Source organism: Vidua macroura, chromosome 13 (assembly GCF_024509145.1).
Source record: "Vidua macroura isolate BioBank_ID:100142 chromosome 13, ASM2450914v1, whole genome shotgun sequence".
Taxonomy (NCBI): Eukaryota; Metazoa; Chordata; class Aves; order Passeriformes; family Viduidae; genus Vidua; species Vidua macroura.
This window is the reverse complement of record NC_071583.1, coordinates 12,215,803-12,243,333: the sequence shown is the minus strand read 5'-3', so window position 1 is coordinate 12,243,333 and position 27,531 is coordinate 12,215,803. Positions and strand designations below refer to the sequence as shown.

General features: G+C 53.1%; 1 protein-coding gene across 4 annotated transcripts; it reads left to right on the top strand.

The window, feature by feature from the left end:
- The first annotated feature begins 595 nt into the window (after positions 1-595).
- ABHD6 (abhydrolase domain containing 6, acylglycerol lipase) lies at positions 596-14,853 on the top strand. 4 transcript variants are annotated; one of them, XM_053989482.1, is made up of 10 exons: positions 596-711; positions 4,141-4,210; positions 5,916-6,063; positions 8,522-8,678; positions 9,094-9,207; positions 9,436-9,568; positions 10,795-10,952; positions 11,750-11,804; positions 12,240-12,340; positions 13,006-14,853. In XM_053989482.1, exons 3-10 carry the CDS (start codon positions 5,945-5,947, stop codon positions 13,180-13,182), a joined length of 1,014 nt encoding a protein of 337 aa, XP_053845457.1. In that variant the 5' UTR covers positions 596-711; positions 4,141-4,210; positions 5,916-5,944; the 3' UTR covers positions 13,183-14,853. The 4 variants fall into 4 exon arrangements, with proteins under 4 accessions (XP_053845457.1, XP_053845460.1, XP_053845461.1 ...); XM_053989485.1 differs by lacking the exon at positions 596-711 and adding an exon at positions 2,875-3,641; XM_053989486.1 differs by lacking the exon at positions 596-711 and adding an exon at positions 3,661-4,012.
- Positions 14,854-27,531: the final 12,678 nt, after the last annotated feature.

The following is a 27,531-nucleotide window of genomic DNA, read 5'->3' as shown; positions in this document are numbered from 1 at the left end:
TGACTGAACGCTGCCTCGGCGGGGTGAATCATCTTCCCAGGGTTAAGGTAAACCAAACCCTGGTGTAACTGCCCACCCCCTGCAGCCCACTTGCACCACTCCCTTACGCCCCCACTAAAGTCACATCACATCCCTCTGTTGCCACTCTGTGTCCCCTGCTGTACCCCCAGTGTCGCCCTAGCACCCGTGTTATACCGTATATACCGCTTGCACTTCCACTGCAGCCCGGTTGCACCCCCTGCTTTAACCCCACTGAATTCCCATCACAGCTCCACTGAATCCTCCCACTACATCCCCCTTTCCACCCCTGTTGCAATCCCCACGGAAGCCCCATTACTTCTCCCCTGCATTCCTTTTGCAGCTTCGTTGCATCCCCCCCTTGCACATCCACTGACGTCCCTCTGCATGCCCCACTGCAGCCATCTTGCAGTCCTTGTCTCCCCCTTGTCTCCTTTGTCATGGGCAAAGCAGCCCCATCACACGCCCCCTTTCACCGCGTTGTAAGCCCCGCTTTCGCCCCTGTCTCACCCCCCTTTCACCCCAGCGGTGTCCCGCCTATACCCCCTCGGCATCCCGCCCCGCGGAGCCGCATCCCCGCCTCTCCGCTGCGCCCCGCGGAGCCGCACCGGCGCGGGGGGAGGGCGCAGCGGAGCCGCCGCGTTCCGCCGCCCGGCGCTGCCATTACGGCCAGGCACGGCTCGGATCGGCACGGTGAGAGGCGGGGGGGGGGGGGGGGCGGGATGCGGGGCTGACGGTGGCAATGACAGGACCGGGAGGGAAGTGAGAGGAGGGGGGGCCGTTCCGGCGTCCGGGTCTCCCCAGTCCCAGCTGTGGTATCGCAGGGGGTGGGCAGAAGATCGCGAGCAAAGACGAAATCCAAGAAAAACATTAAACTATATATTCAAAGATTTAACTAATTTGCCTTTAATTTCCCCCCCTCCTCCAACAATTAATCATTTGGTGGCGAGGGGGTTGGAACAAGATGATCTTTAAGGTCCCTTCCAAAGCAAACCGTTTTATGACTTAAGGATTCTATGGTCCCAGCTGCTGCTGTTCGGAGGATGCTGTCATTTTGCCAGAGGAGGATGCTTTTGGGGGGGGCCTGGGGGGGCTGTGTGCTGAGAAAAGAGGCCAAGAAGTGACCCCTGGATACCCGTACCTCGTCCTTGCCCAACTCTTTCCTACCCCCTCCCCAGGAGACGACTGAGTCCGAGCACACTCGTGACATCAGATGTGCCGTGCATGCTCTGCTGCGTGCGTGTGCGGCAGGATGAGGATGGCGACGGGGTCCGGAAGGAGGATGGGCACATTATGAATTGCCAAACCAGCAGCTGACTGACAGCACAGCCTGCTTGGGTCATGCTTTTCATCCACCTTGTGCCCAGTCTGGCTAGCAGTGATGCTGATAGCTTGTCCCTGCATATTCCAAGCCTGGGGTACAGCAGCAGGGTCAGGGACCAGCCCAGACTCGCTGGCTCGTGTTGGAGCCGTGCTGCACAGATACAAATGGCTCAGAGATGTACGTTTGGTGAAACACTGCTGCAGAAATAATGATCACATTGCTGCCATCTATAAATAAATGAAGGTGAAAGGGCACATTTCCCACTCTCGGCTCATTAGAGGCTGGATTAAGATTGAGAGCTGACTGACAGACAGAGATCTTTCAAATATTAATAGATATTAAACTATAACTTCACTGTGATTAGCACCTAAAGGATCCCATTGCAAACTACTGGGTAATCATAACAGTTGTTATGTCATCGTTTACAGTCAATATTATTTTTCAGGCTGCAGATGATGCAAGGGTGAGGGAGTTTCCAAGAGAAAGGGTTCACTTGCGTGTTTTGGGTTTTTCTTTTTACAGGGTTAGTGCTGTGAGTGAGGGCTTCTAGGGGGCCCACCTCAGTCATCAAAGTCCCTCAAAGCCCCTTATTTTTGCAGTGGAATCTTAAAATTGGTTGATGCTTTTTCCTTTTCAGATCTTAAAAAAATACCCAAAAGCATATGCTTTTTTGCTGCCTAGCTTTCAGTGATTCAGTGATCAGTGAGGCATGGACTGCGCTGGGTGCAGGTGGGCTGAGCAACACCCTGGGTGCAACAGCAGTTGTGCAGCCCAGTCCCGATGATCACAGCCCAAGACAGCCTTTGTGCCTGAATGTTGGCAGTGACAGCATACACGTGATTCCTGTTTTGTGAAATCCCTGCCTGGCCTTTCTCAGGGCTGCCCAGTGCATCAGCTGCCAGTTTCCTCTTCCAACCCAAGGGCCTTCTGCCTTGGGGTGGGTTTTGTGCTGCTGCTCCCTCTCTTGTGGGGCTTGGAAAAAAATTAAAGATACACCTGAGTGGCATTCTTGGGTCTTTCCCAGCCTCCCAGGAGTGACACACTGAGCTCAAAAGAGGAAAAATACCCTTGTTCCATGGCCTCAGAAGGAGGGACTGTCCCCAACATGCTGTCCTCTGTAGTGACCCACAGACCCCTTCCATCTGTTGGCCCCTCTCTTTGCAGGTGTTGAGATCCTTGCTTGAATCTGACACAGGGGAGGGAAATAGCAAACAAATGGAGATGTGGAGCCTCCCCTTATCATCTGTCCTGGGACCATCCCCTTACCTGGGGTGCCTTGTTCTGGGGATCCTCCCAGGTGGGATGCAGGCTGTGGTGGTTAGTGCTTTTTGCCAGTATGGGAACCAGTGCTCCTGGTTTGGCATCCCATGCCCTGCCATGTGCTCAGTGTGCTTGGTGTTACCACCACCATGATGACACATCATTTATCAGAGTCGCCTAATTGATATTTCCAAGTTAATTTATGAAGTGTGTGGGGATCCTTCTGAGAAGCAGTAGCAACACTTGGAGCCACTTGCTGTGACTCTTGGTCACAGGGCACCTCAGAATGATGGATGAGCTGTGGTATGAAGACTTGCAACTGTTACCAGAGGGCTTGTTTTATTTTTAAACCCACAGCAGCTTAAAAAGCTATTCTCTAACTGGTAGCAAAGGACTGTGCTTGGGCCTGGGGTGATGGTGCCTGGTCTCAGTGCAGCAGGGAGGGTTATCATTCCCGGATGGGCAAAGCACGATGGCAGGGCACTGCCACTGTGGGTGCTCCCACGAGCCGGTGAGCCAGTGTCCCTGCAGCACTGATGGGTGCAGGGGTGGCTTTACTGGGCAGCGGGTGCTGGGGACTGTGGTGATGGTGGCTGCCTCTGCCTGCATAGCTGAGCCTGCTGACATTCTCCTGCATCGGAGTTAGCCATGGAAATCAGTGACGGTGCTCTGACCACTCAGGAGGTTCGGAAGCGCCATGATGCTGCCTGCGCAACCTGAACCCCCCAGGCAGCCGTGGCCAGCGGGGCCCTGAGCGGGGCTTGCCGGGTGTGCATGGCCAGCATTGGGCGCCGGGGCTCACGTGGTGAGGGGTGGCTGCCATGGCCCTGCCGAAATGCTCCGGCGTGATGGGGACGGCAGCCCCCGACTGCCCCTGGACCTGCGGCCGTGGCAAGGGGACCTCTCAGGGGTTTTCTGGCTTGAAGCAGCCCCCAGAACTCATGCCGCGTGGTTCCGGTGCACCTGTTTGATCGTTCCCCGTGAATTTCACGGCCAAAATCTGCCAGCGAGTTCAGGCCAGCATTTTGCTGCCTCCCCAGTAATTTCCTGCGGCTGCGCTCCGCTTCAGCCCGTCTCACACAGGGCAGGCTCCGGGAGGGGGAGGGGAGGGGCGCGGAGAGCGCTTGGAAAATTACCTTTAAGACAAAGAGGAAGGGGATGAGAAGCAGCTTAGCTGGCTTTGTTCTAATAGCAGTAATCACCTGAAGGGCGAGCATGAGCCCGCGGCTCTGGATCCGCGCAGCGCTGCCCGGGGCTGCTGGGCTCGGCTCTCCCCGCCGCGCCGCCGCGGCTCTCGCTTCCTCCCCGATGGCAGCTTGCACTTTGCTCCTGCTTGGAACAAGTGCACTCAGCGGGCTTTATTGTACAAAAGACCATATTTACATAAACAGGGGAGAGGTTGGTCAGAAGGTGAATATGAGACGTCTTGAAGGGAAGCTGGTGGCTTAAATACCTCAAACTCACCGGGCCGCCGAGCCTGAAGGGAGCAGTGAAAGCAGGACTGCGATTTTGACCTTGTTCTTTTCCTCTTCTGACAGTGTTCTCAGACACTGCCGCTGCCCACAGCGAGCAGGACTTGTGCCGAGAGGAGGAGGGGAACTCTGCAAGGTAAGCCGAGCTTTTTAAAAGGCTTTCTCCTCGTTTAGCTTTTTAAAAGTGGTGTGGAGATGGAGGCGGAGGTGGTGATCCCGTGTCACAGGGTCTTCCACCATCCCGCGCTTTTTGCTTCCTGCAGCCTTCTCTCGTTACGGGTCACCAATGGGAACAATGGCGATTTCCCGTGCTTAATTTCTGCCCTGTTTTAGTGACATAGCAAAAGGCAGCGAGTGCTCTAGGGTGAGCTCCCTCGCAGCCCTGCTCGCATGGATAAGGTTTATCGGTTGCATAAAATGTTTATCTATGAACAAGCCATGCTGACATCAAGGATCTTTCTACAAAATGTTAATTAAATGAATAACGACGTGTTGTTGAGGCTTGAAGACGGAAATGAGGTTTAGCTTTGTTAAGGAGGTGCCTGGTGGAAATATTTACAGTATTCCTCAAATTTTAGTTATTCCTATTTTCCCTGGGGGAAGGGGGCAATTCTGGCTGATGTTTCAGAGGTTCTGTACACTGTTTCTCAGGGTTGTGTGTACCGTGGGGGTCCAATGTGACGGTGTCTGGGGGCGGGACGCTGTGACTGTGGTGATTGTGTTTCTGTTTCATGGCATCACATACCGCACACACACCACTGGGAGTCTTGCAGGAAGCTGGAAAAAATCTGACTGTCCTGACACGGAGAAATGTGGAGGTGGTGGGGGGGGGTGAGTGGCTGGTGGGAGAGCAGGCATTGAGGAGGTTTCGTTTTACAAATGTGGGACAAAAGTGTAGTGCCGAGGAAAGAGGGAGTCATGAGTTGGTTAGCAGGGGGAATTAGAGGAGATATGTGTGTGGCAGCGTTTAATCTCTTAATGAGAAAAATATATCCCAGCTGCCTGTAGTAGGGAGAGTTCAGGGACAAACATGACATTGTGCAAGAGCTTGCCCTTGCTCCGAGTGTCCTCCACCTGCCGTCCCTGAGGCTTGTCTGAAAGATACTGGGGAGCAGGGATGGGAACCTGTTATCCACAGGAAGTGCAAAATGTGAGGCAGAAGTGAGGTTGTGTGGGTGGGGATAAATTTGTTTCTGATAAGGGCTGGACACTAAAGAGTGCCCTGCCAAGTTGTTTCCTTCTGTTCCCGAGTCCATTAATAGGCTCTGCTTCCTTGATTAGTTGGTGCCTGTGTAGAGCGGTAATGAGAGCTGGGCTCAACCCATCAGTTCTAGGTCAGTGGTTGTGTGCTGGGGATTTGAGATCAGGCAGGGGGAGAGAAGGGAGACAGAGCTGGATGCCTGCCTCCAAAAGGAAGCGTGGAGCCTGCCTGAAGCTGGCCCTGCTTGCGCCCGTCGGGGGAAAGGCTGCCTGCACGCATGGTGGGGGGAAAGGCTGCCAAGGCTGTCTGCACCCCTCGGGGGGCTGTGCTTCCTGTGTCTGCAAAGTGTCCCAAGGGTCATGTTGTGCCCTGTCACCCTGGACATGTTCCCTGCCTGTTAGGAGGCTCATTGCCTGTTTGAGATGTGCTCTCCTGAGAGGATAACATTGCAATGATTAGATCCATTAAGGAGGCAGAAGAAATAGGTGGGTTTTAAAACTGAAGGAGACGTTGCTGTGCTCCTGAAGGATATCTGCTTCTTGCAGAGCTGCTTTCCTCCTCATCTGGCAGCAGAGTTCTCATTTAGCAATGACTTGTTGTAATTTCTGGTGGTTAACCTCAGAACTTTCCCTAAATGCAGGCAGGTGAGGCTGAGCAGTGAAGAGCAGCATGGACCTGGATATGCTGAACATGTTTGTCATCGCTGGTGGCACCCTGGCTATCCCCATCCTGGCCTTCGTGGCCTCATTCCTCCTCTGGCCCTCGGCGCTTATCCGCATCTACTACTGGTGAGTGCACGAGCCCCGCACCCAGCAGGGCCCCCACACACACGGGTCACAGTGTGTGGACAGAGCTGGGTGTTCCTGCCCCTGACAGCAATAACAGCAGGTGACCTGAGGTCCTCCAGGGCCTTGCCAACTGTGTGCAGCTTTAAACATGTCTGGGAGAAGAAAATGGCATTTTCCTATTGCATTTTTGCTTCGGAGGCCTATGTCTGTCAGGCCTCTTGCTGTCCCAGGGGTTTGACTGTGTCAAGGGGCAGCTGGCCAGGGTGCCACTGCAGTGCCAGCTTGCAAGATCTCTCCAAACCTCTTTGGGTTGCTTTCCCCAAGGGCAGGACTGAGACTAGGAGAAGCACTGCCATTGCAGCCTATCCACCAGCCTGGCAGCTGTGGCAGTCTGGTGACCTCCCACCTCATCAATGTAGCTGTGGTGTGGGTGTCCCTGGGCTTACATGCTCCATCCCAGCTGACAGCCTGCTCAGCAGACAGAGACTTTCCCTCATTAGTAGTTATGGATGAGGCTTTTCTCATCCTCTCTTTTTCTTCTGGAATGGAGCATCAGAGAAGATGGAGGGATGCTTTTCCTTATGCCCTTGAATCTTGTCCTTTCTGATACCAGGAGGCAAGCACTAAATCCTTCAGTCCTCCTTTGTCCGTGGAAATCAGTGATAAGCCCACCGGCAGCTTTCCTTTCTGGGTTTGTTGCAAGGAAAACCGGGAGTAACTCCCTTCAGAAGTCAGGGTAGAGTCTCATCCCCCAGCGTGGAGCAGGCAGCAGCAGCCAGACAGCACAGGCAGAGCAGGCAGCGTGTCAGGCTGCCCTCATGTGCTGCTGGTAGATGGTGGCTCCCACAGTTCAGCTCAGGGGTGTTTCCCAAATCCAGGCATGCCATGCTGCCCTCCTCTTTCAGCCCCATGCAGCTCCAGCTTTGCCGCACTGTTCCTGGGAGGTCCTGGGGGGAGCTTCTCCCTTCTTCCATAATTCCCTGCCCCCTCCTTCTTCTCCCTGCCAGTCTGTGTCCTCAGCTGGTGCAGTCAAGGGTCACGCTGGGCCCCCTCACCCACGGCCTCACTGCTTTCCCTGCCGCTAATGCGCCTTCCTGCCTGGCAGGATATCCAGGGCTGCCCCGCTGACCCCAGCCCTGGAACTGCTCTGCCTGTGCTGCGACAGGGGTTAATCAGTTTAGCTGCTGCCACTAAGTGAGTTAACACCTTGTGAGGGATCAGTTCAGCTTTGCACAGATTATTTTGCCTTCTGCTGAATTGATCCATTAGGATCAGTTGCTAAAAATGTTATCATCTTGCCCATCGGTAGTTCACACCAGTGCCTTTGAGGCAAGGACTCTTAAGACACTTATTAGGGAGAAATTCACCTCTCCTTGTAGGACCAGCACAGAGCTGAGATGCTGCTTAAGTCCCACTAACTCCCTCGAAAAAGAGATTATGCTAAAAGAGGATTTCACTATGCATAAGCTTTGAGTGGGCAGAGAGGTAGGACAGTCCAGAAGCGTTGGTGACCTTGCTCTTGTGTCTTAAATAAACTCTGATACGGCATATAAAAGTACTTGCCAGTGTCTTGGCCACCAGGAGTAGCCCAGCAGTTGTCCTGACAAGGGTTGTATCTGAGCACAGGGGAATTGCAGACAAAGTGGCCCCATTCTCTGCCTTGGGCTGCACGTACACGTCATGTGTCCGAAGTGTCACCGATAATCTCTGTCCAGGTCCCTCTGGCCAGCAGTTTTGCTGCATCCTCTGAGCAGGCTGCAAGCCTGAGGACTGTCTGCCTCTGCTTTTAGAGGAACAGCACTGGGGTTAGCCTGCTATCTTCTGGGGTGCTAAACCCAGTGTAAGGATGGTCCACTCCAGTCCTTTGTGTGTGTATAAATACATTTTCAGAGGCTGTCTAGCTGGTGAGTGGGAATTGGGTTTCTCTGGTGCTCCAGGGTCACACGGTTGTTTTGGCTGGGAGCTGATGTGCTTATCTGTGGGGTGATGTACTCCCATTGACTCAGGACTGTGTCCAAATAACCCTGTGACAGATCCACCTTATCCACCTGGGAGAACTGTCTCCTTTGGCCTGCCCATCCTGTGCCATGTGTGCTGCCCCTCTCTCTTGAGTCTCTGTCCTCATATCAGCCTTTGGGCATTTTCTCTTTTACCATTGTTATTTTGGCCCATTTCCATTGCTTAATGAGTTATTTAGAGTATTTGTTTAAAGTTCTTAACAGACAGAGTGTCTCCACAAACCATCTGCAGTGCAGCCAGCAGCCAGTATTACACCTGTCCAGGGACCAGATGCACAGGGTTAATTCTAGTAGTCCCATTATGGCACCAGTGAGAGCCCAACCTAACTGGCCTTAGTAAGCCAAAAAATCTGTGCCTGCCTTCAGACTTGTCACCTGGCTTATATCATGGCTGGGCCCTGGTCTTGTCTTTCTCACTGGTGTTTTCTCCTTGTTTCCAGGTACTGGCGCCGAGCCTTGGGCATGCAGGTTAGATATGCAAACTATGATGACTATCAGTTTTGCTATTCCTATAGAGGAAGGCCTGGATACCGACCGTCCATCCTGATGTTACATGGGTTCTCAGCCCACAAAGACATGTGGCTGTCCATAGTCAAGGTGGGATTCCGTTTCTGTCATGTTGCTCCTTACTGAAAATTGATGGTCCTGGGCTTGGGGGCAGTGTGGGGGGCCCAGTAATTGCATGCATGGGATGGGATGACTGCTGTAACATGCTAGGAACACACTGCTTAGCTCCATGCCCATTTCTTGTTGCATCCCTTCACCCTATAACATGCAGAGCTGCAGGGGAAAAGCAGTACACACCTGCTGCCTCCATCGGAAGCAAGTCTTGGCCAAGCTCTCTCCTCATGTCATCCTTGGTACACGAGCTGACTTATTCTGGTGAATGAGCAATCAGGGCTGCCAGGAGGAGAGTGACCCCTCCCTGCTCCCACCTGGGCTCCCTACTTGCCATCCCTGGGCTTTGCAGCAGTTTCCCTGCACTGTAACCACTCCTGGTTTGTTTCTTCAGTTCCTGCCAAAGAACCTGCACTTGGTCTGTGTGGACATGCCTGGGCACGAGGGCACGACCCGCTCAGACTTGGATGATTACTCCATTAGTGGGCAAGCTAAGAGAATACACCAGGTAAAGCTCCAGCATCACATCACTTCTGCAGAGGGACGTGGGGACGTGAGGGACGTGGGAACAAGAGGGATGCTAAGCCCTGTGAGTCTGCCTTGTGTGGCCTCACTCTCTCCCTTCCCAGGCAGCCAGAGCTGCCAGCCTCAAGCTTTTGAGTTGAATTTCTCTAATGATCTGACCCCATGCTGCTGTTTCCTCTCTCCTAACAATGCTCCTTCTGCTCCCTGCCAGTTCGTGGAGTGCATCAAGCTGAACAGAAAGCCCTTTCATCTGGTTGGCACTTCCATGGGGGGAAATGTTGCTGGTGTCTATGCTGCTCAGTACCCAGAAGATATTTGCAGCCTGACCCTCATCTGTCCTGCAGGTGGGCAAGGCAGGGGAGGGGAGACAGAGAGAGCTCAAGCAGAAGCTGGTGCAAAAGTCCAGGGCTGTTCTGTAGGCAGCATAGATGTGTAGTGCAAAGCATTTAGAAATTATTTGTATTTACACTCTGGAAATCTCTGGCAAGGCACAAGAGAAAATCACAGCTTTGTGCTGACTACTCTTCTCCAGGGGTTTGATGTTTGCCCCACTGTGCTTTGGTTGGAGTCAGGACTAGGGAAAATGGGACAAGTTCTGCTCTGGAGGAAAATGCCTTTCCCCTTGGGATGGCAGGCATTTTACACAGCGTGTCTGCAGCCTCTCAGTTCAGGAGTGGGATTCAAGACTGCAACAGGAATGGCCTCCCCATTCTGGCCTCCTGAAAGCCCTAGTGTGCTGAAGGCCTAGGGCTTTGGGAACTGGAGAGCTCTGACCTCCCACCTTTGGGTGCCTGCAGTGGGAAGAGCACTTCAGGGCTGGGCACAGGTCAGCAGGGTGTCCCCTCTATCCCCTCCATCCCCTGGACAGGGGGCTCAGGGAAGCCTGGGCATGATATGCTGCAGGAGGCATAGCAGGCAGAGAGCTTCTGTGCCGGGGAGGCTTTGCTGCATCCCAGTTGTCATAGCAGCTCCTTTCCCCTCCCACACAAGGAAAGCAACTTCCAAATAAGCACTAAGGAATGAAACAAAGCAAATGTTACCTAGCTACCAGGCTCTGGGGGTGTCAAGTTCCCACTCCCCTCTGGGAGAAGTGTTGACTGCCTCTCTGGCTGTTTCTGGATGTGAAACCTCTGTGTGGGGGCTGCAGAAAGGTTTAGGATTAAATTGCTGGGGAATTTTTCTTCAGTGGTGCATGCAGATGGGGCTGCTGAAATTTTCTATCCAACCCAGTGCAGTGGCAGCCTGGGCACTAGTGTTTGCATCTGATGACCACATAAAAATAAGCACTATAGCTTTTGCTGAAGTAGTCATGCATGTCTACACCTTGTGCCGTGCCAGCCTCTGGGGATGCCAAGCCCTGGAGCACAAGGGAGGCTGGGTACCTCTGGATGCATATTGAAGTGGCTGTATGTACAGATGTTTTCTTCCCCTCTTTTTACATTTTTTTTTCCAAGAGTGAGCAGGCAGGAAGCCAGAGGCAGGGATGCGGGATGTCAGTACAAGGATGCTTTTTCATTTGGGCTATTTGGGGGGATCTCATCTGGATTTCACCCCTTCTCATTTCACCCAGGCCTGCCAAGTACCACTGACAGCAAGTTCATTAAGCAGCTCCGGGAGCTGCAAGAGTCCAAATGCATTGACAGGATCCCTTTAATCCCCTCGACGCCCGAGGAGATGGCAGACATGCTGAAGCTTTGCTCCTACGTTCGCTTCAAGGTGCCACAGCAGGTGAGACGCTGGCACTGGTTGTGGAGGCTGGGAAAGGGGAGCCTGGAGGTGGTGAGAAGGTTTGCTTCTCCCTGAGCCTACATGGTGGCAACTGAGGCAATGCTGGGAGTAGAGCTAGAGCTGCCAACCCTGCCATCACCCAGGTGAGACACACCCTGCCCCACTCACTGCATTTTTCCAGCACTTGTCCTTCAAACCCTCTTTTCCAAGCTCCCTCTGGCAGTCCCTGCTGGAATTCCTCCTCCCATGAGGTTTTTGGCAGCAGGCTGGGATGTGGAAGGGTTTTTTATATGGCTGGCAGGAAGCATTAAATAACTAAGGCAGCTGTTGTCTGATGTGGAGGGAGATTGTTCGCTGCTTTTTAAGTAAAAGTAATGGAAATGTTAATTGCATCATTGTCAAGCAAGAGGAACTTGGTGAGGGGCTGGCTATTAAACTAGTTTCCCTTAGGAAGTCTGGAGTGAGTAGATTGGAGAGTAAGAAGAAAATGTAAGGTAGTGCCAAGACCTTTGATGATTTTGGGAAAAGAATACAAGAAGGAAGAAAAGTGCAGTCATGGCTGAGGTGGCTGCTGGCCAGGGGCAGAAATTGGGACTGCATCATAAAAGACACTATTACTTGTTGCTGAAATATATGTTGCTTAAGTGTGGTTTCAACAGCCCCACATGCTTAGGAAGAAGCTCATGCTGGGGCCAGACTTGCTGGGGCGACAAGGGCTGCTCTTGAGTGCTCTTGGGCACGCTCAGCCCTGTGCAGGGCATGGCTCCCCTCCAGCAGCTCTCCTTCTCTCCCTGCAGATCCTCCAGGGCCTTGTTGACGTTCGCATCCCACACAATGAATTTTACCGGAAACGTAAGTGCATGGTGGCAGCCTCCTCATTAGGCTTTCCAGCAGGATCCCCAGGGCCTGGGGACCAGCTGTTCCCAGCCCCCATGTCCCTGGCACATGGGTGGACCCCAGCATCCCCGTGCTTTCTTGCTGAGGGTGGGAGAGGGCTGGGAACAGATATGGGGACACCTCTTGGTCACCAGTAGCAATGCACTGCCACCCCCACTGGTGACAGGGTTGTTGCTTCACCCTCGCCCTTTTATCTGGGTTAACAAGTTCCTATGAGGAGATGTTTTGGCTCAGGGCCCCTCTGCAGCTGGGCTTGGGCGAGGACAGTCCATCATCTCTGCATGAGTTTCCCAGTGAGGGGATACTAGCAGGACTGGCCCACATGGCGCCCTTTGAGACAGGAAGGCAAAACATCTCCCTGTAGGACTGACTCTTCTCTTGCTCCATTAGTGTTTTTAGAAATCGTGGATGAAAAGTCCAGGCACTCTCTCCATGAGAACATGAGCAAGATCAAAGCACCGACACAGGTCATCTGGGGAAAGCAGGACCAGGTAGGCAGCCCCCTGCACATCCCCCACAGATCTGTCTCCATCTCTGCCTGTGCCCACCCACAGGGGCACGGTGGGGGCTGTGCTGCTGAGCTGTGCACTGCTCTGCGGGGAGCTGGCACGTGTGTCTGGGTCCCCAGTGGGTTTAGACACAGGAGCTCAGCAGGGTGATGGGCAGAAAGCTGACAGCCAGCTTTCCAGAGGGAGGAGAGGGCAGTGCTAGGGGGCAGGTGGGGGGCAGGTGTCAGCACTGAAGCAGGCAAGGGCTGGGAAGAAGAATAAAGTGTGAGTGAAGAGAGTTGTCCTGGCAACTGGGAAGAGATGTGCTGTTTGTGGGCAGGCTTCGAGGCAAAATCTTAGGGTTTGTTTCAGAGGCAGGAGTGGGAGGGAAGATGTGGGAGGAAGCAGGCTGCAGGCATGCAGAGGGCTCTATAAATGCAAAGATGCAAGTATTTGCTTGCAATGATACCTTCACATTGAGACAGCAGCTGCAAAGCACGCAGTGAGAGTTCCCTGCTGCATGCTGAGGCTGGCACCTTGCAGCCTCCCTGCCCTGTCCCCAGACATCCCTGCTCCACATCTCGGTTGGACCCCAACAGGGTTTCTGCAGTGTCCAGCAAAACCCATCTCTGACTGTGGCAGTGACTGTTTTTTCTCCTGCCACCCAGGTCCTGGATGTTTCTGGTGCCAGTGTTTTAGCAAGCGCTATTCCAGACTGCCACGTGTACATCCTGGAGAACTGTGGGCACTCAGTGGTGGTGGAGCGGCCCCGCAAGACAGCCAACCTCATCCTGGAGTTCCTGGCGCTGCTGCACAGCATAGACAACAACAAGAAGCAGGCGTGAGCATGGCAGGGAGCCAAGTGCCCATGCCAGGTTAAATTGTAAAGTACTGAAGCTTTGATACGTTCTCAGGGATCTTGTACGAATTGGGGTCAATGTGCCAAAGTCCCTGAGGAAGGCAGAATCACTGATACCTAAACCTATAGCACCACTGGCACAGCAACCTGAGGTCATTGAGCAACCTCCATAGATGCAGGAACAGAAGCAGAGTATCTCCCTTTTCTACTTAGAGATAAGGTAGAAATGAGCTGAAATCACCCAGTGCTCATCACACAGCCACCCAACTTACCTGGGTTACCGGCACATAGTTGTTCATGACATTTACCTAAACTATATATGAAATGTAGGAAGATATCTGGAATCCTGGACTGAGACTGAGACTTAACAATATTTTTACTACTTAGAGTCCATCGTGTTGCATGCTGCTGTGCTGTACGAGAACCCCCAAGTGCTCCAGGCGTCTGCTTGAGTGCTCTTTGTGTAGCTCCTTATCTCATGATTTATCCAGAAAACAACAGAAAACTTCATGTGTGGAAGTCCAATGACTGTATGTGCAAAAATGTTTACACTCTGAGTGGGTTTTTCTAAATCTCTGAATAGCTCCTGTGTATTTGTAATGCCTTAACGTTGCCCAGGGTGTGGTGTCTGTGCACAGCCCACCTTGCCCAGGGTTGGTTCTACCTGAGGGTGAACGCAGCCAGTGACAACGGGGTGCAGGCAGCAGCTTTGCCAGCGCTGTGGAGCTGGGGCAATGGGAACCACCCAGGGTGATCCAGCCCCTGAGCCCAAGTCAGCAATAAGCCCATGGCCAGGATGTGATTCAGCCACCTAGGGTGAACTCCTGTCTCAGCTCCTCTATCACATCGTGCTGCTGAACACCTGGATGTAAATAACGATTTTCTTAATGAATTCTGTGAATTCTGCAAAAGCCAATGCCACCAGGAGCAGGCGTGAGGGGTGGGAGGGGGCTGTGTGTGACCAGCACAGGGAATGGTGAGGAGGGGTCAGCCCATGAGGTGCTGGGCCATGGTGGGGAAAGGTACAATGTACTTCTGCATCCTCTCCATGATTACAACTCCTGACCGAGTGAAGCTATAGGTAGAAACAGGCAAAACAGGCAAGCTGCACTTTACAGGCTGCAAGGTGATGTTCAGGGATGGATCCTGCACCTCTCCAGGCGTGGTCCCTCCCTGCCTGTCCAGGGACAGAGCGCCGGTCCAGGTCTCAGGCAGGACCAGTGGGTGCTGGAGGGCAAGGCAGTGTGTGGTGCCCTAAAAGGCAAAGTAGCAGGCGGCTGTCACCTCTCAGACACCCCCAGCCCTCCTCAGGGGTGACAGTGGGTGCTGTTAGAGTATCCCCTCCCGACTGGGAACACAGGCTTGTGGTGCTGACAGCTTCCTGAGGTACCCAGATCTGTACATACATCTGAAACTCCCTGTCAGCTTCTTGGCTCTTTTTAAGAGAAGAAACATTGTTGTTTTAGAAAAAATTGAAATTTGCTGTTAATTGCTTGGTATTGTTTCTACTACAGGAGTTGATTTAAAGAACAAAATTGCTGGTAGTTTTATGTGGTAAAAGCCAGAAAAACTTGTTTAGTATCTATATGGTTTCTCATGCCACAGATTGCTGTATGCAAAGGATTTATATGGCTATTAAAATCTAGTGATTTAAGGAGTCCATGGTGCAATGACTATTTTTTCCTTTGAAGAAGAAGGTGGCTGTGGTGTGGGATGACACAGGGATCTTGCTCTGCTGTTTCTTTCCTCCCCACATTTCTGGGAGATGCAGGTTTTGGCTCAAGGAATATTTCATAGTGGAAAGAGATGTTGAAGACACAGAAGGCTCAAGTCTCATTTCTTCGATGACAACACACATTTTCCTTTTTTTCTTATTAGTAGGAGAAGGTGGCACCAAACACTCAAGAAGAAAATAAAACCTCAACAGGCAAGAGAATTAGGTTTTAAGCACCAAGATTACTCTTAAAACCCTTGCAAGCTTGTTAAATACCAATTTCACCTATTATTGCAAGTCTTACTGAATTCATACACTGTGCTAGGACTAGCATTACATCAATTTTCAGGCAAAAGTATTTGCATTTCTCCTTTCCCCAGGAGGCTCTTGAGGCTCAGCAGCTGCATTGTTTGCCAGAGGAGCTGCAGGGAGAGCTGAGGAGCATCTTCCTGGCTTCTAGTCCCCCTGCCTGTGCCCTGCCACTGCTCCACTGATGCATGCATCAAGGTGACCCTATTAATGATCACAGCACAGAGGTGGGAGGGGGCCTCTCCCCCACAGGTAGGGGCAGTTCAGGGCATCTGCATCATGTGTTGCAGCCTCTTGTAGTTCAGCAATAAAAATCCTCAGGTCTATACTGGAGGGGGCCCCACAGCAGCTGAGCCTACTGGAGAGGCAGGGATGTAAACTGCCTGCACCTGCAAACACACCTGGCTGCTGCTGCCATTAACCCTCATTTCCTGCTGGGAGCCAGAAAAGCCCCACACCAAACAAGGCTTACTCCCTTGGCTTTGGCTGCTGTCCCCTTGGCACTGAGCTCCCAGTGAGCCCTCATCACCATCCAGGTATGGGTGTGGCTCTAGGCTGGTTATGGGGCTTGGGAAGGGGCAGAGGCTTGGGCTGCTCCTGGTGGATTTTTGTGTCTTGAGGGCAGAACTGATGGAACCATAAGGAAACAACTGGATCCCAGTTGTGGCAAGCCCAGGTACTGGGAACTTGCACATAGCCTGGGCATCCTGGCCTGGCAGGAGGGAGGTGTCCTTTTGGTTTGTTGCCCGATGTAAAAGTATTGCTTTCCTTGTAACCATGTGGCTAAACCAGGTCTGTACTGGGGCTGGGCTGGGTCATGAGGCTCATGGAGGTACAGGTTCACACAAAAGCTAAGTGAGGCTTAGGCCCTTGGTTGTTGTAGGTCTTGATAAGGCTGTTGTACTGTATCCTGAAAAGAGGCTCCAAAACAGCAGTGCTGCCTCGAAATAAATCTAATACTGCCTCTGAGCAAGCTGTTTTGCTGCTGATCATCCAAGTCTGTGGTGGTACCTGCTCTTGGAGTGTCACTGGGAGCAGGAGGGACAGAGCTGGTGGCAGCCAAGTACCTGGGTACTTGGTGTGTGCCCAGTTGATGCTGAAAGGGCAAATGTAATGGTCTTGGAACATGAATCTTCAGGGAACCCTGGGCAGGTCCTGTTCCACACAGCTGCAGATAGATGCTCATCTGAAGTAGAAAAGCATCTTTTCCTCTTTTTTCCCCTAGCAAAGGAGATTAGTTAACATTTGCTGCCTTGTGGGAGGGTTTCACCAGTACATGTCTGCACAGAGCACCCTCTGAAGGGCAGAGTGATGCTCAGGGGGTCTGGCACTGTGGTTTGGCTGCTGTCGTGGAGCATGGCTCCCCTCACCCACTGTAGAGGGGCACCGCAGCCCCAAACCCCTGTCCCTGCAGTGGTGGAGGCACGTGTTCCCTGCGGCTGCCTTGTGACATGAGGAGGGTCCCCTGCCAGGACCCACCAACTTGCATCTTGTATTGACTTGCAGCCAATACAAGAAAAACCATACAGGATCTGGCAGGGGGTTCGGGTTTGGTTGTTTTTCCTTCTGGAACGCCGTTTTCCGAACAGGAGCCTCTTGGGGGCGGTTTGGGATTGTTCAGCAAACACTCGCTGAGCCGCTAGCAGTCGGTGACTTCTCCCTGCCATTCCCCGCCCGACAGCGCTGCCTGTCTGCTGCCTCTGCCCGCAGCTCCAGACATGGAGAGCAAACCTCCGTTTTCCTTTCATACAAAGGCTCCTAGGTTGACAGGGATCTTGCTAAGGCTGTTTGACTATATCCTGGAAAGGGGTTCTCAAACACAACGGGGCTGGCTCGAAAATAAATCTAATACTGCCTCTGAGCAAACTGTTTTGCTGCTGAGCATCCAGGTCTGTGGTGGGAGCAAATAGCCACGATCAGGGTGCTCTGATGAGGTGACAAGGGCTGCGGTGGTTGCCAGGAGTCAGGCACACAGTAGCCAGTGCCATCTCACCCTCTCAGAACCCCGCTCTTTCCCAGAAACCTCCGTTTTGCTCTGGCCAACCCTGGTGTGCTGCCCTGCTGATTTTGTTTGTTTGGTTGTGTTCCGGGAAAGCTGCGCGGGGGCGCTGGGGGAGCGGGCAGGTTTCTGGTAACTGCGCTGGGATTTGTCTTCCCCTGGGTTTGCAGAGTTCCTTGGCCCGGCTCTGGCTCGCCTCTGTTCAGGTGACCTGCACTCGTGGGTGGATAGCACAAAGTCCTCTCAAGGGACAGGCACATTCAGCTGCAGGGGAGGCTTCGCCATGGCCTCTGCCTTTGCCACCCAAGCACTGGGAATGCCCAGGAGAGCCTAAGCACCAGGTCAGTGTCTGTCTGTGCACTGAAGGAGCAGTCCATGCTGCTCCAAAGCCATTTCATGGAATCGTAGTAATGTAGAGCTGGGAGAAATCTTCACAAGACCATCCTGGAGTTCCCTGAATGTTCCCACTGGTTTTGGACACTCCACCACAGTTCCCCAGGAGCTGATGGGTTCAGAGGGCATCCTAATGAATAGCCTGAAACTGTGTTGAAATTTATTACTTCTCCTGTTCCCATTGGATGCTAGCAGAGTGCTCACAGCTCCCTGCAGATCCCTCTTTCACATTCACAGATCTCCTGTGTCCAGAATAAAACCCTGCAGGCTTTGCCAGCTGCTGCTGTAACTGGAGGGATAATGCAGGCAGCTGGACACAAGACCTGGGCTTACACTTTGCTGGCTTCAAACAACGGGCATCTTGCGACAGTGTTTCAAGGGTAAACATCCCAGTCAGTTTGGTTTAAAATAAATAAATAGTAACAATAACAACCCCTCCACCACCTCAACTGAGGTGGCTCAGCCTATGAGTCACCCTTTCGTGCAACCTTGGTCCCCAGTCTACTTTTGCACACGGGTAATTCACACCTGGAAGCAGAATACTGCATAAGTCTTTCCGAAACTACATCCTCCTTTGGCCACCCCTTTTTTTGGTCTATTTGCCAAGATCACCTGCATTCTACCACAGCCCTCCAGTACATCCCCTTGGGGCAGTTTCAGCTGAGCCACTGATGGAGCTGTGGAGAATCTTCCACTGTCTCCTCCTTCCACAGGGAACCATGGGTAACTAATGAAAAGAATTTTGCTGCATGTTTTGCAGCCATCTTGCAGGTTGGGTTAATCTTGAGCTTCTTTATTTTCCCAGTGGGAATGACAGAGTCTTACTGAGCAAAACCCCTACTAAAGAAATAGAGTCCTTGCTGCTCTCTCTGCTACCGGGACCTGTTGTCCTGTTGCAAAAGAAAATTGATTTGGAGTAGCATGACTAATTCTTATTGACCACCCTGACCATTTCCAGGTGCTCTGTGCTTCCGTTCCCAAGCTGTTCGGGGATGCCATGGGGACCAGATCCAATGCCTACAACATATTTGCCTTAGCGTAAATAACCCTTGGTGGTGTCCATGAGGTTGGGAAATATTTGGAGTCCTGCCTTTGACCCTGTAGGCAGGAGAGGTCGTTGGCTTGTTTGCAGATCCAGGTGAAGGCTGGAGGACACGAGGCTGCTTGGAACCATGGGTGTTGAGAATGGGGACCTCACCGGTGCTTTTGTGTCCAGGGGCTTCCCATCCTCGATGCCCGTGGCATCCCAAATTTCAGCATCCCAGCTCCCCAGCAGTTGTGGCAAGGTGGCACCAGGTGGCAGCAAGGGACCAGCATGGGGAGCTGCTGCAGCACTCTGGGGGGAGCAGAGAGAGCCGTAATGCTGCACCCCCTGCTCCAAACTGCACCCGGATGGGGTCCAGCTCGTTGCTTTGGGCTGATGTCCGGGCAGGGTCTGGTCTCTCTCTGTAGGAACTTGGTCCTATATGCGTCCCCAGGCCGTGTGTGACTCGTCCATAGGGCAAAGCCCAGCATTCCTGTCTCATGCTTGGAACTGGGTGCTCTTGGGGCCAAATTCTCTCCTTCCATAAGAGGACCAGACTTTGGAGTTTAAGGGCAAGTCACCCCTGCAAGGAGTTAAATAATTAACCTGTTTTGCAAGAGCTTCAATTTGGCCTGCAAGCAAACCCCTCTGTGCTCCTGGGGATGCTGTCACCAGCTCACAAATGTTGGTGGTCATGGGTTCTGGCTCAGAGGGGGACGATGTGAGGGATGTGAAAAAAGAAAATTAGGTGGTGCTGAGCCAGGCCACCACTGCTGGGAGTAGTGTCAGCTCATGCATCCCATTCTAGGGGGGCTGGAGGAGGTGGGGTGATGTATCTACTCCCTTTGTCCCTGGAGAAATGATGTCAGGCATCCCATCCCACACGGCTCAGGAGAGCCCCTGCAGCATTCTCCTCTCCTCTCTGCATCTCTCTTCAGAATCCACTCCCCTGCCAGCAGTTCCAATCTGAGCAACCTGAGAACTTGGTTCTCAGTGGTCAGAAGGGCTCCTGCATTTTTCCCTGCAGTACTCAAGAGCTACCGACCTGGATTCAGTTAGTGGGAGTCACACCTGTCCACAGGTTACCTGGCAGTGTTCTCTGTCTGTGTCTGACTTTGGTTTAGCTGTGTTTGAACCCAAGCAGGCAGCTCTGGGTGGAGGCCAGTGCAGCGCCAGCACACAGAAATGGGATCAACAGCTTCTTCCTGTTGTGCAACTCCTGCACAGCCCACGTAGAGAATTTTTGGGAGATTTGTCAGGGCTTTTGTTTTTTCAGTTAATATTTATTTGCTTGTTTTGGGTCTTGCTTTCACAAACAAGGAATTTAAATAGTACAGGCTGAGAGGGGGCATGAACCTTGCCTAGTCTGCTCTGAAGTGCTGTGTCCTGCTCCAGAAGCTCCCTGTGCCCACCCCAGCTGCCCTCACCTGCCCAGTCCTGCCTTCTCCTGAGCACAACTCCCCAGTCCCACCGGTTCTGGAGCTGGAATTCTGGCACAAACATCATTTACAGTTTTGCCTGGCAGCCCGCATGTGTTTCTGCTCTTAGGTAATAGTTCAGCCCAGGGTATGAGCTCACTGTATCCATCCCCTGAACACAGGGCCTTGGGCTTTGGGTACCAACACCCCTGCTCCAGACCTTGTGCTGGAGGCAACAGACAGCTGATCTCATCCCACTTGTCTAGAGCCCCACGTGAACCCTGCCCATGTGGCTTCAGGCTCCTGGTCAGACAGGACTGAGATGTGAGCTCCACTCTGCTCTGAAACCTGCCAAATGCCACTTCCCTACTCCCCACTTCCAGTTTGGTCCTCTCCTCTCTGGTCCTGGGGTGAAGCTGGAGACAGGAGTAAGGCACAGCACTGTGCTCTAACCAGCGTCTTTCTATCAAGACCCATATTTACATATTTACCCATTTTCTCTGTGTGTACCCCTGATTTCACTGTGTTTCTGCTTGTGGTTCCCAGAGCAGGCACAGGGATGTAGGGTGTGGCCACTGAGCTCTTGAGGTGAAGCTGTTTGTTATGAGTACGGGGGAAGCAGGGAAAAGTTGCAAAACCAAGGGGCCAGAGCAAGAGATGTGTGGCTGACATGCTGTCCGTGGTTCAGAGGGCATGGGCAGCATTTGGGAAAACAACCCCTGCTAATGCTGGCAGCAGCCTGGCATCCTGGCCTTTGAGAGATGAAGCCCACATGCTCATGGTGCCATTGGCACATCTGCCATCCCTGGGCTGGGGTGCTCTGTCACCAGTGGGGTGTAGGGCAATGCTCTCCCCATCCCCATGTGCTGGGCACCAAGAGCTGGTGGCATCACCAGCTGCAGAGAGTGACCCGTGTGTGGCTGGCACTGCAGGGCTGTGAGACGGGGCAGGTGCTCTCCTTGGCCTCTTGCTCTTGGGTGGGTGCCACAGGGAAGGAGTGCTCCCCTCTCACTGCCTCCAGCCCTTCCCACCATGCCAGTGGCCCACCGTGCAAGGCAGCTCCTGGGAGGTGTCCGTGGCTGGGTTGGGAATTCTGGATCAGATGAGGCAGTGAGTAGTTGCCTGCAAAAAGCTTTTTCAGGCTGTTATTTAGGTCATCCCTAGTGCCCCCAAGAGCCAGGTGACTGTGCCCTCATGCGCTGGGCATGCCACAAACCAAACACTTATCACTTGACTTCACCACAGCCCTGGGACACTGCTCTCTCTGGGTTTGCCTTTAATTGAGTGAGCGAGGTGCCTGCCAACGGTCAGCTCAGGGTCAGTTCCAGATCTCCCGCGTGCAATCCTGTGCCAGGCAGGGAAGCAGGGAGCCTGATATCTTGCCCTGATGACCGAGGGAGGCTGGTGTACACAAGGCCACCAAGGGTTGACAGGCAGTGTGCCCAGGCACCACGCTCTTGCCTGCTCTGCACAGGCGAGACCATGTATTTAAAACTCTGTGTCAGCACTGGGGTTGTGAGTGGCTCCTACACACAGGAAGGTTATTGACTGTGCCAGTGGGTTCAGCTGGAGTTATTCATGTTGCTTCAAGAAACTGAGGGATCCCCAGGAAAGGGAGCAAACTACTGCACTGCTCTCAGCCAGCTCCTGGGATGGGAACATCATACTGCTCTGGAGAGCACAAACCCTTAGGGAGACGACTGTGAGAATAGCCCTGGAAAGTGCCAGCCTCTCAATGGTGGTGCTGGGAGCGACTGAAAGAGTGGCAGAAACCTTTGTACAGTCCTCTCTGCGTCTTCCCCATTCTAAAGAGCACAGCAAGCTTTCTTGATAAGAGCTGCCATAAATCAAAAGCTGAACCACACCAGGATCTCTCCTGGGTTGAGCCCTTGAGTCCCAGGCTGCAGGGATGGGATGTGACACTGGTGTCCCTCTGCAGCGTGTTTGTGGTCAAAGCTTGGTCCCACCATACACGCGCCTCTCCCTGTGCTGAGGACAGCTGGTGTCCTGTCCCCTTCCCTTTGTGGAGGGACAAAGATTGGTGGGTGGTGAGAGCGGGGTCTCCTTGTTTCCCTCCCAGATACCAGCAGCAATGAGGATCTCAGAGTTCTTTTGGGGAAAACAGAAGCAGTTTGTGTAAGATTTAGTCATTGGAGGTTGGGATCAGACTGCTGGGACCATTTCTGCAGCTGGAGTGACTCTTCCAGCTTTGTCACCAGTGGGAGCTGGTTCCCCATTTCCAGGCTCTCATCTTTAATGATCACCATCTCCTTCAGAAATCTGCCCCAAAGTAATTCCAGGTCCCATGCCAGAGCTGACAACACCTGGTGCCAGACACCCATCCCCCTGCAGCCCTGCCAGTGTGCCTTCAGCATGACCAAATTCTGACCATTAAATCTCTCCAAGCACTTGCAAAGCAATCCTGTTGCCACAGGCTGGGCTGACTGGCACCATGTGGTGTTACAATGGCCCAGAAATGGCCTTTTTGAAATTTTATTTGCGACTGCCCATTGCTTTTCCCCGTCTCAGCTGTAGGGCTGGCAGCATATGAGACAGGTCACCGCCTGAGGCAGTTGTTGCTGAAATCATTTTAGATGTGGCCAAACCCAGTCACATCATCACCTCTGCATAATCAGAAAGGAAATATAAAATCTAAAAGGAAATATAAGATATTATGGCATTACTGGCACCCTGTGGGATGAGTCTGGCCTGACCTGTGGCATCCTTTTGCTTCTCCCAGACCCTGTTCTGCTGGTACCCTGTGCCCCCAGGGTTCATGCAGAGAGCTGAAGCAAAGGGAATATGCAGCCATAGAGAAGCTGTCTGGCCCCTGCTCCAAAGCTGTGGTTTCACTGGAGCATTTTAGAGGAGAACATGGTGACTTCATGAGCTTTCCCAATGGAAAAAAGCCTCCCTTGCTGTTGCTTTGTTTTTTTCTGGTGGCTCTCTCTGCTAAATGCCGCCTTACAGGGTGAGTTAGTATTTTTTGATATTTTTAGATGCCTCTCAGCCTGGTGTCAGGACTCTGTAATTAAAGGAACTGTTTTGGCAGTTGGATGTTGCCAGGCTGGAGCTCTTGGTTTGAAACCGCCTTCCCAAAAGTACGTGCAGTGCCAGCGTCCTGTCCCAGTGAGGGACAAGATCCCCTTGGACACCTGCCCACCCTGTCAGGAGGGATGGAGGGGCTTGAGGGGCACAGACATGGTGGGCTCTGGTTTTTTTGAGACCTGAGATTCTGGAGCTGTGGGGTCCCTGTGCTGCTGCTCCCTCAATGAAGGTGGCAGGCAGGGTGGCACGATGGAGACCAGTCCATCAAGGCCTCTTCTACTGCATCCTCTGTGCCCTCATTGTATCTGGAGTGTGTCCCTTGTCCAGCCCGACACTGGGGTCACTTGTCCCAGAACCTGACTGTGCCTCGACAGGTTGGGCAGCGCCTGTCTGAGCCAGCAAAGCTTATTTCCCTTCACAAGCTGAGAGATAAAACTAAAAATAACCTTGTTATCTTCCACTTGATCCAAATCAACATCAGTCCCAGCTATAAATAGCCACGCACATGTCGAGCTGGGTTGCAGGGTGTGGAGCACAGTGGGGGCACTGTCCCCTGTCGGGGCTGACCCCACTGCAAGGGAGGGTCTCTGCACCAGGCTGCAAAGCTGCTGCTTTGGCACCCCCACGCTGGCCATGCTGAGAAGGGCTGTGCCCCCAAGGCAGCTGCGTGCCAATGGGGGCAGGGGCTCTGTCCCATTGCAAAACAGGTCCCAGAAATAGCTGGGTAAACACTACACTATGCACTCTCTCTGACATGGGGCCTGCCCAACGTGTTACCCAAAAATCCTCTGGCACCCTTACAGCTGCAGGGCCTGGCCTGGAGGGGTTGCTGTGTGGGTCCTACCTGGCCTCCTGCTGCCCATGGTCTCACCCACGCTGATGTGCTGTGCCATGCTGTGCCATCCAGGGCTTGCTGCAGCCCCTGCGGTGCTCCACGGTCACCAAGGGTTGGCTCCCGGCACCCTATAATTTAATACTTTCACCCCAGAATTTGATGCTCCCCTGTGCCAACTCTCCCTATCCCCAGGGAGTTGTGCATTCTCCTGTCTGCAAATGCAGAGGATTTTTGGGATGGAGGCAGCAAAAAAAAAAAAAAAACTGTCTGAGGGGAACATGGGCTGGGCGGGTCAGTGAAGTGGGAGAGCAACTAATTGGGCATTTGGAATAGGAACCTGTGCTGTTCCCTCCAGGTTAGGAAGAAATTGTTACACTGGTTAATCTCCTGGTTTAGCCAATTGGAACAGCCAAACTGGGACAAATCCCTTCTTTTGCAGCTGTATGTACCTGCTGGGAATGGGTGCTGTCCCCTCACGGCATGGCCATCTGTCCTCATACATGTCACCAGGCAGTGATGTCAAGCTGGCACATTTTACACCAGCTCCAAGGTGTGGTTTCCTCTGGCCCACCTGGGTGATGCCTGATGGCAGTGGCAGCCACACGTCTGCCCACTTGTCTCTCTCCCCAGCTGCTCCAGATTGTGGAGTGCCTGTGGTGGCATGCTGGGCAAGGGAAATGATGCAGTGATCTGCAGTGTGCCAGTGGGGAGCCTGGCCCTTGCCCTGGCACCAGCAGGCACATGCAGCAGCAGTGCTGGAGGGACAGAGCAGGCTGGCACTGCACCAGCTGCTCTGCCACTGGCCAGTAGGTTTGGAAACCAGAGGTGTAGGTGCTGCTGTTGGAGTGATACTACAGCCTGGGACTGTTCTGGGGCTTGGGGTTGCAAGCAGCCCTTTGCAGAAGGGCTGGGCCTTTGCTGGCCTTGCAGAAGTGGCAGGGTAGGGTGCCCACGGTGTCCCCAGTGCCTCATGCTGGGCCTCTGCCAGTGCCCTTGTGCTTCTCTCTGAGCACTGAAATTAACCACCAACATCAAAGAGGACAGGGGTTAAAAAAAGAGAGAAAAGGTTTTATTTACTTGAATCAAAAATAATTTGTGGCAACGCATCTTCTTCCAAGGCAAACAATGCAGGACGCTGTCTGTGCTAATTTGGGAAGCTGAAAGGGAGTCAAATAAAAACATGAACATCTGACAGGGAAACAACTGGTCTCGTGCACTAAAATAGAGCCAGGAACGCCAGTGAGCTGGAGCTGGAGGAGCTGGGGCAGGCCTGGGAGGGAGGGAGGGGTGAAATCCAGGGCAGCAGGAGGGAGGAAACCCACAGTGCTCCAACATTGTGCAATAATTTGCTCTGTGCTGAGCCCAGTGCCAGCAGCCAGGTCCAACCTGCATCCTGGGTGGGCATGGCTGGGGTGTTTGCAGGGAGGGATCTGCTTGTGCGCTCTACAGGGGGTTTATATGTCTGTGTGTCTGCCCACTGTGCTCAAGACTGAATGCTTGGACCCAAATGGGCCATGTGGGGAGACACACAGACCCCCCAAAACTGATATGTGTGGCCAGAACTGCAGGAAGAGAAGTGTCACCTCCCACCTTTCTCATGCTCTAAGGGGCTGTTGTCCCCAGCATGGATGTTGGCACTGGTAGCATGTCACCACCCTTGGTAGTGTAACCTGGGTTCAGCACACCCTGGCAACCCCCTTGCCAAGGCTGCAGAGGGATGTGGGGTGGTGATGCCCCTGGCCTGGCAGCAGACATGCTGTAGGAAGGGGTCCAGGTGCTGCCACTGCAGGACGTCCCCCTGGGCTGTGTTTCTGTTGCAGGTCCTTGGTGTGCCCCGGGCAGGCAAAGCCCTGAGCGGGGCAACGCTGCTGCGTGGTTCAGAGCAGGCAGCGGAGGTGGCTCCAGCTCCCCGTGCTGCCAGGTGAGCTGGCAGAAAGTGCCACCTCCGACTGATGCTGAGCATCACCACAAGGCTGCCGAAAGGCCTCCGGCGTGTCACCGTGCCACTGGCACCCGCCCACGGAGGTGTGACCGCAGGGAGCCGGATACGAAACCAGCTGCTTTAACGAGGGAGCGGATGTGTTTGGGCAGCGGGGAGGAGCGTGCTACATCCGTACCTGCTGTGGGAACAGCACGGGCTGTCCTGGGCTGCAAACCTGTTCTGGCAAGTTTCTGTGTGCTCTGAGGGGCACCTGGGAAGTGCCCCCGGCGTCAACTCTACCAGGAGGGATTTGTCAGAAGCCCCTGCAGTGTGTTGGAGAGGATGGAAGCCAATCGAGCCTGCTGGGGCAGGACAGGGATGGGAACCAGCCAGCAGGTTTTCTGGGGCTGCTTCTGTGTGGCTGCTGGGATATTCTCCGTTAGGTATGGTGCTCAATCTTGCTCAGCTCCAGCCCCATTGCAGCTTTCCCGTGGTCAAAAACAACTGAAATTTTGTCTCTGGGGTCAGCACTTAATAACAGGATGGTCAGCAGGACAAAGTAATTTTGCATGGTGGGACACCAGGGTACCAGCATCAAAGGCCACAGAAGCCCCATGTCATCAAGCACTAGAAACTGCTGTTTCTGAGTAATGCTGGAGCTGAGCCTTGGCTCTGCAGGGACAGGGGTCCAGCTGGTGAACGGGTTTTGAGCTCCAGAGGACTTGTCTTGGGAAGGGGTGAACTTCAGCCCTGTGTTTACCAGCAGAAATGTGCTGCCTTGCCAGTCAGGACCTGTCAGTCAGACCTTACTTGCTCAGGATTTTTCATGTTGGCAGGGTTTGGCTTCACATCCTCACCTGTTTTCTGCAGAGTGGGGAATGTCCCACCTCTCAGAAAGGGATTAATTGCTTGTCTATATTTTTATCCAGTATAGTCTGAAATTATCTGAAACTGGAGCAAAGGGGAATGTGGAACCGGGGAGGTCAGAACCTCAATGGTAGCTGGTTGAGCTGCAGGAGCAGATACCAAGGAATACAGGAGCATGTACAACACCCAAAGCAAACAGAGCTACCCACAACCCTGAGATCTGCACCTCTGCTGGATGGCTCTGGGGGGCAGCTGGCACAGGTCAGTACTTCAGAGAAAGCACATGTACATCTGACCATGCCAGCTTCTTAAAATAACCAGATAGCATGTCTCTTTAACGCAAGGAGAGTAAAACCAAGGCAGTTTCTCACTTTCTCTTTGGCACAGTCCTGAAGTAGAGGGTACAGGAGAGCTGTGCAGACATACCCCCCAAGCTGCAGCAGTGCCCCTCACCAGTCTCACCACAGACAGACATTTTTCAAGGCTGAACTGCATACACTGCGCTGATGGCTGTCCATGTCTGTGTCACTGCCAGCCTACTCCTCCGGGGTGAATATAGGCTGACGTCATTGTTAGTAATACAACACATGGGCATTTTCCCCAAGGGCATTTCTCTGAGAAATTGGACTGAGGAATGACCTTCCACTAAGTACAGTTAATTGCTAACAGGAGCAGAGAGTTGAGGGGTGCCAGCCCTGATGCATAGAGGAGGGGCAGGAGGAAGGAGGGAGCCTGGGTAATTCGGCATTCCCTTCCCATTCAGGTAAATTTGCAACGTTTTCCAAAAAGAAGTGACTCAGCCCTACC

Excerpts from the sequence above, each read along its gene's own strand:
- ABHD6 (XM_053989482.1), top strand. The coding sequence starts at position 5,945 with ATGGACCTGGATATGCTGAACATGTTTGTCATCGCTGGTGGCACCCTG. Across the intron at positions 10,953-11,749 it reads GCTTCAAGGTGCCACAGCAG|ATCCTCCAGGGCCTTGTTGA; the intron begins GTGAGACGCTGG and ends CTCTCCCTGCAG. Across the intron at positions 11,805-12,239 it reads CAATGAATTTTACCGGAAAC|TGTTTTTAGAAATCGTGGAT; the intron begins GTAAGTGCATGG and ends TTGCTCCATTAG.